This window comes from Bombina bombina, chromosome 2, assembly GCF_027579735.1.
Source record: "Bombina bombina isolate aBomBom1 chromosome 2, aBomBom1.pri, whole genome shotgun sequence".
In the NCBI taxonomy this organism is placed as follows: domain Eukaryota; kingdom Metazoa; phylum Chordata; class Amphibia; order Anura; family Bombinatoridae; genus Bombina; species Bombina bombina.
The window spans coordinates 1,253,667,012-1,253,677,511 of record NC_069500.1 but is presented as its reverse complement, the minus strand read 5'-3'; the positions used below and the strand labels follow the sequence as shown (position 1 = coordinate 1,253,677,511).

At 33.5% G+C, this 10,500-nt stretch overlaps 1 protein-coding gene across 4 annotated transcripts in view; it reads left to right on the top strand.

Moving 5' to 3' along the window:
* The first annotated feature begins 201 nt into the window (after window positions 1–201).
* LOC128650252 (uncharacterized) overlaps window positions 202–10,500 on the top strand; it is a 156,290-nt gene continuing 145,991 nt past the window's right edge. For 3 of the 4 annotated variants that reach the window (XM_053704069.1, XM_053704067.1, XM_053704065.1), the window contains exon 1: window positions 202–338. Coding sequence is in view for 1 of the 4 variants with exons in the window: in XM_053704066.1 (XP_053560041.1) it covers window positions 225–272 (48 nt within the window). In the remaining 3 variants the exon portion in view is untranslated. The remainder of the gene's footprint in view (window positions 339–10,500) is intronic. The other variant, XM_053704066.1, reaches the window with a different exon arrangement.

Sequence of the window (10,500 nt, the reverse complement as noted above, 5' to 3'; positions counted from 1 at the left end):
TCCTGGCTATATGAGCCCCTATACATTATATCTCATCTGTCAAGGTATTTTAAATGCTATTCTTGAGTAAAAGTAATTCCTAGTTTGCCTCTTCATCATGCAGGTAAAGGGTTACACATTCTAGGAAGTACACAATGCAAACTTAGAAAGACTTTATTTTCATGTGTAGTCACATGATCACATAATTCCCAGTGACACCACCTACAGTGTCTCATTAAGAGGTCATGCAGACTGCGGGCTGCACCAGGCAGACTTGTTTGCTACACATTCAGGTACAGCTAAGCCATGGGGGATTCTGACAAATGGTATATATTGTCTGAGGAGCAGAAACCAAGCAAGTAAGATTTACTTTCTAATGGAAACTGTACCCTGCATAACTTTAATGTATAAACAGATCTGGAGAGGATAAGAGAACATTTGTTTTAGTGTTTAAATGTTGCCACATATTTCCCTGACACACCTGTTGCAAGAGGAACTAAAACTGATAACATAGCTTTGTAGTTAGTAGCTAATGTAGTAAAGGGTACACATAAATATCTATATGTCTATTATATATATATAATCTTTTTATATGAAGTGTCTGTATTTTTATTGTTTCTGTTTGTTTGTAAAACTGGTTGTTTCGTTTTGATTTTTTGTATTTTTTTTTAGCTTAATCATAATCAAATATAGCCTGTATTTAATTTAATATAAAAAGTAAGTTGATAATCGCTTGTTTGCGCTTTATGGATCATTTGAACTTTCTATAGAAAACATCAAATCTGTCATGAAATAAGGGTGTAGTTACTTTTTAAATCCAAGTGATTTTTTTTACATTATAAGATTCCTTTCTATAGCAATACATCATGGTGTAATATTATAATGCTCTAAGGCGTTTTAATATTTTTTTCACTGTACAAACACTTGTCTCTAACTATACATTGTGTCTCCTGAATAAACTTTATCTTTTTAACTTCTTTGTGGATGTTAAACACATATGTGCAAGTATTTGTGGACTTAGCGCACAAATTGTTCTATGTCCCTAAGAGGGGAATAATATTTTCAATGTCACTAACTTAAAGTACTCAGTTTAGCCTACTAAAGGGTCTCTTGTTATCCTTTATTAAACAGCACACATAGGTAGGCTCAGGTGAGTGCATGTGTTTTAAACACTACATGGCAGCAGTGTTTCCAGCATACATTATTGCCATCACTACTGCCATATAGTGCTCAAGACAGGTGCATGCTCTTAAGCCTACTTAGGTATACTCTTCAACAAAGGACGCAGAGAAAAAGCAGCAAATGTAATAATGAAGAGTGAATTAAAAAAAGGTTTGTTTTGTTTTTGTTAATTGTATTCTCTTCGTAAATCATGAACCTGTAATTCTGAATGGAGGAATGAGTAAGTCAGTTTTTCAATACATTGTACAGAATCTTAGTAATGGGAGAGAATTGCAGTCAGGCAGAGAGACAGTCTTAGTGAATCAGTGTGGCCTATATGCTTTTACTGATCCTAACAACTTATTATAAAGGCAATTAATTATCTTTTTATTATTTCCATGGTACCAATATATGCTTTAATACTTAAAATGGTGATAAAATTAAAGTAATTAGTTGGTTTGCATTAAATCGTATTTTACGTCCAGAAAGTCCTGTTGCCAGCAGTTATTGCTAATCAACAAAAAACTATTTATTTTCTCTCAAAGAAGCCCCTCTCTACCACTTTTTTAGCCCATATAGGATAGCAGTATATTAGGACATGACACTTTTTTCAAACTACTACAGAGTAACAAAACATTTGCTAAAAAAAAGTACTGCAGAAACATTATCACGTTCAAACAGTTATGAGTTATTGATTATACATTAAATCAACAAATTCATTAAAAATCGCTTCAATAAATTACATCAGTAAAAAAAGCGGGTTTATTCAGACACCATTCCTATGTGTGAGATCACATATCAGAAAGTGGTCTCCTATTTAGAGTTGTAAAGTCTGATATTTAAACTATCTGCCCAGTCAATATATGTGCAAAAAACCTGCACAGTGATTGGGTCTGGTCAGGAACAGGAACTAGCTTGTACATTGTACATAACTAGTTTGTACATTGTATATAACTGTAGCTTGTACATTGTACATAACGCTTGTACATTGTACATAACTGTAGCTGGTACATTGTATATAACTGTAGCTTGTACATTGTACATAACTGTGGCTTGTACATTGTATATAACTGTAGCTTGTACATTGTACATAACTGTAGCTGGTACATTGTATATAACTGTAGCTTGTAAATTGTACATAACAGGAACTAGCTTGTACATTGTACATAACTGTAGCTTGTACATTGTACATAACTAGTTTGTACATTGTATATAACTGTAGCTTGTACATTGTACATAACGCTTGTACATTGTACATAACTGTAGCTGGTACATTGTATATAACTGTAGCTTGTACATTGTACATACCTGTAGCTTGTACATTGTATATAACTGTAGCTTGTACAGTCTACATAACTGTAGCTGGTACATTGTATATAACTGTAGCTTGTAAATTGTACATAACTGTAGCCTGTACATTGTATATAACTGTAGCTTGTACATTGTACATAACTGTAGCTGGTACATTGTATATAACTGTAGCTTGTGCATTGTACATAACTGTAGACGGTATATTTTGCATAACTGTAGCTGGTACATTGTATATAACTGTAGCTTGTACATTGTACATGACTGTAGCTGGTACATTGTATATAACTATAGCTTGTAAACTGTACATAACTGTAGCTTGTATATTGTATATAACTGTAGCTTGTACATTGTACATAACTGTAGCCTGTACATTGTATATAACTGTAGCTTGTACATTGTACATAACTGTAGCTGGTACATTGTATATAACTGTAGCTTGTGCATTGTACATAACTGTAGACGGTATATTTTGCATAACTGTAGCTGGTACATTGTATATAACTGTAGCTTGTACATTGTACATGACTGTAGCTGGTACATTGTATATAACTATAGCTTGTAAACTGTACATAACTGTAGCTTGTATATTGTATATAACTGTAGCTTGTACATTGTACATAACTGTAGCTTGTACATTGTATATAACTGTAGCTTGTACATTGTACATAACTGTAGCTTGTGCATTCTACATAACTGTAGCTAGTACATTGTACATAACTGTAGCTGGTACATTGTACATAACTGTAGTTTGTACATTGTACATAACTGTAGCTTGTGCATTCTACATAACTGTAGCTTGTACATTGTACATAACGCTTGTACATTGTACATAACTGTAGCTGGTACATTGTATATAACTGTAGCTTGTACATTGTACATAACTGTGGCTTGTACATTGTATATAACTGTAGCTTGTACATTGTACATAACTGTAGCTGGTACATTGTATATAACTGTAGCTTGTAAATTGTACATAACAGGAACTAGCTTGTACATTGTACATAACTGTAGCTTGTACATTGTACATAACTAGTTTGTACATTGTATATAACTGTAGCTTGTACATTGTACATAACGCTTGTACATTGTACATAACTGTAGCTGGTACATTGTATATAACTGTAGCTTGTACATTGTACATACCTGTAGCTTGTACATTGTATATAACTGTAGCTTGTACAGTGTACATAACTGTAGCTGGTACATTGTATATAACTGTAGCTTGTAAATTGTACATAACTGTAGCCTGTACATTGTATATAACTGTAGCTTGTACATTGTACATAACTGTAGCTGGTACATTGTATATAACTGTAGCTTGTGCATTGTACATAACTGTAGACGGTATATTTTGCATAACTGTAGCTGGTACATTGTATATAACTGTAGCTTGTACATTGTACATGACTGTAGCTGGTACATTGTATATAACTATAGCTTGTAAACTGTACATAACTGTAGCTTGTATATTGTATATAACTGTAGCTTGTACATTGTACATAACTGTAGCCTGTACATTGTATATAACTGTAGCTTGTACATTGTACATAACTGTAGCTGGTACATTGTATATAACTGTAGCTTGTGCATTGTACATAACTGTAGATGGTATATTTTGCATAACTGTAGCTGGTACATTGTATATAACTGTAGCTTGTACATTGTACATGACTGTAGCTGGTACATTGTATATAACTATAGCTTGTAAACTGTACATAACTGTAGCTTGTATATTGTATATAACTGTAGCTTGTACATTGTACATAACTGTAGCTTGCACATTGTATATAACTGTAGCTTGTACATTGTACATAACTGTAGCTTGTGCATTCTACATAACTGTAGCTAGTACATTGTACATAACTGTAGCTGGTACATTGTACATAACTGTAGTTTGTACATTGTACATAACTGTAGTTTGTACATTGTACATAACTATAGCTTTTACATTGTATATAACTGTAGCTTTTACATTGCACATAGCTGTAACTTGTACATTGTATATAACTGTAGCTTTTACATTGTACATAACTGTAGCTGGTACTTTGTACATAACTGTAGCTTGTACATTGTACATAACTGTAGCTTGTGCCTTGTACATATCTGTAGCTTTTACATTCTACATAACTGTAGTTTGTACATTGTACATAACTGTAGGCAGTATATTTTGCATAACTGTAGCTTGTACATTGTACATAACTGTAGCTTGTGCATTGTACATAACTGTAGCGTGTACATTGTACATAACTATAGCTTGTACATTGTACACGACTATAGCTTTTACATTGTATATAACTGTAGCTTGTACATTGTACATAACTGTAGCTTGTACATTGTACATAACTGTAGCTTGTACATTGTACATAACTATAGCTTGTACATTGTACATTACTATAGCTTGTACATTGTACATAACTGTAGCTTGTACATTTTTACTAACTGTAGCTTGTACATTTTTACTAACTGTAGCTTGTACATTGTACATAACTGTAACTTGTACATTGTACATAACTAGTTTGCACATTGTATATAACTGTAGCTTGTACATTGTACATAACTGTAGCTTGTACATTGTACATAACTGTAGCTGGTACATTGTACATAAATGTAGCTTGTTCATTGTACATAACTGTAACTTGTACATTGTATATAACTGTAGCTTGTACATTGTACATAACGGTAGCTTATACATTTTTATTAACTGTAGCTTGTACATTGTACATAACTGTAGCTTGTACATTGTACATATCTGTAGATTGTACATTGTACATAACTGTAGCTTGTACATTAAACATAACTGTACATTGTACATTGTACATAACTGTAGCTGGTACATTGTACATAACTGTAGCTTGTGCATTGTACATAACTGTAGACGGTATATTTTGCATAACTGTAGCTTGTACATTGTATATTGTACATTGTATATAACTGTAGCTTGTGCATTGTACATAACTGTAGCTTGTACATTGTATATAACTGTAGCTTGTGCATTGTACATAACTGTAGACGGTATATTTTGAATAACTGTAGCTTGTACATTGTATATAACTGTAGCTTGTGCATTGTACATAACTGTAGCTTGTGCATTGTACATAACTGTAGCTTGCTCATTGCATATAACTGTAAGCTGGTACATTGTACATAATTGTAGCTTGTACATAATTGTAGCTTGTACATTGAACTCGGTATTCCAAGCAATGCCAGTTTAAGGATACCATCATGTTATCCATACTATAATTTAAAGGATCACCTACCATTATTTTTCACTATAAAAATGACAAAGGGGTTGATTCTGAACTGTTACTTTCTGTTATTGACTAACAATGTTGCTTCTCTTTATAATAGCCATGCAGTCTTTATAGGAGATATATGAAGTTGTGGTCAATAGAATAAACCTGGAATTTACCACTGCGTGTGGATATGGGATGGGAATACTGTCTGTTGCTTTGTTATATACAACATTTTCATTTTCATGGTAATATTACAATTTCAGTATCTTAAAACCTATATTAAAGAAATCTACATTTTAAGTAAGTAGGCATAATAAATACACAATAAAATATAGCTATATTTGGTGATATAATCTCATTTTGCAACTATCTCCCTTCACATAGTATTTTCATACTGAGCCTTAGTTTGTCATAGAAACGGTTAACAACTCATATGTGAGCAGAGACTAAGCTTAATACGTCAGTAAAATACTAGGGATTCCGGTGATAAACAGCATTCAGCTTTATGATCAACATCCCAGCTGCATATTATATGCTACAGTCCTCTTATCCACTGAAGTGCATATTACAGCACTCTATACATAATGCAAAGTGCCCTGATAAGGGACTAAAAATAAAAACGCAATTTTTAATAACTTCAAAGAAAAACACGCTTTTCCACTTCTTGTTGCATCTGTTGCAATATATACAGTAAAATATTTGTGCCTCAGGGCTAGATAAATGTGTTTTATATATATATATATATATATATATATATATATATATATATATATATATATATATATATATATATGTATATATATATATATATATATATATATATATGTATATGTGTGTATGTATAATCATATATATATATAAATATAAATATATATATATATATATATATATATACATTATATACGTGTGTGTGTGTGTATGTATGTGTATATATATATATATATATATATATATATATAAACCAGCACTCTGGCAGCTAAAGTGTTATAGGCTAATATAATACTGTAGATTCAGAAGTAAAATTGGAAAGCCTTAGCCCTTGGAGTTTATCAGTAAATTGTATTCATGCAGTTGTCTTTGCTTATTGGATGTTATATTTTGAAAGAGAATGGCAAGCTTTGTTTTTAACAGTAGCAATGTCAACAAGAACTGATAATGAAATAAAACACCTGTGCAAGTTTTTCCACTAATATGGTAAATAGCGGCCTATGTCCCTAAGACATTAACAAGGTAAGTGAGCATTTAAGAATGTGGTTGGACCTGGTTGAAGTGTATGTTCTTGTATTATGGGAGAAAAATATACAATGTTGTAAACATACGACCAGTGATTACATTGTATTATGTATCACCCTATGAATTTACATTCTTTTTAAAGCTATTTTTGTAAGTTCACCTGTTAATACATTAGCTTTCTCACATATTTTAGAGGAAAATGTCATGGGGAAAAAATCTGTGCAACTTGATGTATTTAGATTTATTTATTTAAAAAAATAGGTTTTTAATAAAAGTTCTATTGTTTGCATGGGAAAGGACAATATTGTGTGCCTTAGGCATCAATTAACATATGTAAGATTGCTATTAATGAGATAGACATTGTGCTTCCTGAAATAACATTATTGTGACATTATCTAACAATGTCCAACATATAGCCCAGGGGAGACCATTTGGGACATCAGGAAGACTTCTGACCCTGATAGTTTGACAACAGATAAGTATTTTGCCTTCTTGTGCACATCCCAACCACCCTTGCGGTTTCTTACAGTAAGAGAGAGACAGAGGCCCTGATTCTAAAAAGCTCTATGGGCTGGTGAGATTCTATAAGAATTCTCACCAGTCCTTGTATTTCCTTGGTGGAATTCTATAAAGCCACTTTTTACCCTGAAAACAGGGTGTCTTGCTAAGAGGCATATACTGCATTTTCGTATAGGAAGGAGATGCATACATCACAATGAAAATCGTAGTTTAAAAATCATAGAAAACAAATAATTGCATAATATGTATCAGCAATAAAGCACTTCATTACAAACGTTCAACATACAAAGCACATTTGTTCTTTCATTTTGTTAGCAATATTTTCATTAGTATGTATCCCTGGGATATACCCTTAAGAGTACATACATAGAGATGTGCAGGGAAAAACTTTTGTTTTGGCCAAAATTTTAATTCCAAATATTTGAGGAAATTTGTTTCCTCAAATATTTGTTGCCTGCAGTAAGTTTTTAAAAAAAAAAAAACATTTACCTTTATTTTCATTAAACAAATGTAAATGTTTCAATGCTACAGGTGAAAAGTTCACCTGTAGCTACATACTTACCCTAACAGTGCGCTAACACGATCCTCTTCTTGCCAGGTTCCTGGCCGCACTAGCAGGAAGCTTAGCCGTTCGGCTCCCCGGACCTGCACTAAAGTTAAGATAAGTATAAAAGGGACAGTAAAGTCATAATTAGACATTCATGATTTAGACAGAGAATAAGATTTTAAACAACTTTCCAATTTACTTCTATTATTTAATTTTCTTCCTTCTTTTGTTATCCTTTGCTGAAAGGCTTATCAAGGTAAGTTCAGGAGCAGAAAATAACCTAGGTTCAAGCTGCTGATTAGTGGCTGCATTTAAATACTGATTGTCATTGGCTCATTCATGTGTTCAGTTAGAACCCAGTAGTGCATTGCTGCTTTTTCAACTAAAGTAAATTAGAAAGTTGTTTAAAATTGTATTTTCTATCTGAATCATGAAAGAAAAAATGTTGGTTTCATGTCCCTTTAAAAGTAATTTAATGGAAACAAATACTGATGTGTAAAAACGAATGCACATCTCTAGCACCCAATGTAATTAAATTGTGAATACAAATATACCATTTGTTTGTGCTATGTTTTTGCTGATTTGTGCCGCAAAAACAAACATTTGTGCTGGTTTCATTTCTGTGCTATTGCACTTTCTATTTTAGCCCATGTGACCGAATCTCCACCCACTTTCTACCCCATGTAATTCAATAATGAAAAAATATTTATTATACGATTGTACTACATTTGTACTGATTTGTGCCGCAAAAACAAATATTTGTGCCGGTTTCATTTCTGTGATATTGCACTTTCTATTTTAGCCAATGTGAATCCCCGCCCACTTTCTACCCCATATAATTAAATAATGGAAAAAACAAACAAACAGGATTTTGCTACGTTTGTGCTAATTTGTGCTGGTTTGGTTTTAGAGATATTGCACATTATATTCCATGTGACTTCAGTCTCCACCCACTTTGCACCCCATTGAAAAAAATGAAAAACGATATATTCCATATGTTTGTGCTATGTGTACGACAATCCGTTGCTTGTAAGATACTATTCGCTGAAAGCTGTGCAATGTGCTTTGTGTTGGATGCAGTGTTTATTTTTTAAAGAGTGCTATTTGCTAACTTTGCTTTTCCTAGTGAAGTTTCTCTTTTGTGAAAGCTCCATCACTTTCTATGGGAGGCATTTTGCAACTCGCAGGGACAGGCACTTTTTAGAAATAGCTCATATAATCCATCATAGAGAGAACTGACTGGTATTAAGATCTGGAAAGCCCTTCTGGTGGCAGCAAACAGATGTACTGTCTTGTACGTACAGATCAGCTAGGAGTATATACCATAAGTAAGTATCGTCCCACAGGACAAGCTATTATAGTATTATAGATATAGTCAGAGGCGTAACTAGAAACCACAGGGCCCAGGTGCAAGAATCTAAGAAAGCCCCCCCCCCCCCCAAAAAAAAAGGTGAATTTGATACATATCATTTTTTATTAATATTTATTTTTAACATTTAATGCAAAGAAATGTGAATCATATTACATGTCTGCAAAAGGAGGCACCATGTGCTCACAGTCTGTGAGATGGTCTGACCCCTTATTACTGTATATAGTGACACTTTTTAACCCACCAGTACTGTATATAGTGAGTTAGTGACACAGTCTGTAATCTGCCGGTGAGATGGCTGGCCTGACCCTACCCGCCCCAGTACTTTATAAAGTGACCACAGTAGTCTGTGACATGGTCCAGCCCCCCCGTACTGTATATAGTGGTACTGTATAATGACACTGTTTACCCCCTGCCCCTCCATGCTGTAGTAACAAGGTCTATAATTTTCAGGTTCCACAAACATACACACACACACACACACACACATACATGCATAAATACACACACACAGTCACATACATACATACATACATACACACATAAACACCAATGGGTAAAACAGAAACACTAACCCCTGCAGTCAGAGACAAAGACACTAGTGAAGCATCACATCACACTCACATGATATCAGTGCAGGCAGTGGCAGGTCAATTGCGACCTCTGCACCCCCTGTAGTTTCGTCCCTGGATATAGTTATTCCCATCTGAGTGCTCCTCACATCCTGTTCTGCAAATATACACAATTTGATCAAATCAGCACAAACTATTTGCTTTGGTTTGTTAATCAGATAAGATATAATCAGAATCTGCAAAACCCTGGGTAGAATCTTGTGAATTACTGCTACTTGATACCCCACTCTATACTCACTAAGAGCTTCTTGTTGTTAGTGGCCTTGATTGAACATAAAGATGTGACTAATGTTAACACAGCAAGGAGTTGTCTTTCATAAGCCCAAGCTAGTGTGATATAACAGATCTCGCTTATCCCTGCTACATCCATCAATCAGAGAGGTCATTTTATTTATGTGATGACATTTAAATAAATGTAAATGTAGCTGCATAGATTTAAGTCAGTACTAAATTCTTAAATTGGATTGTGATGTTTAATATCTTTATTAGTAAGCACAGACTACAGTCACTTTGTAA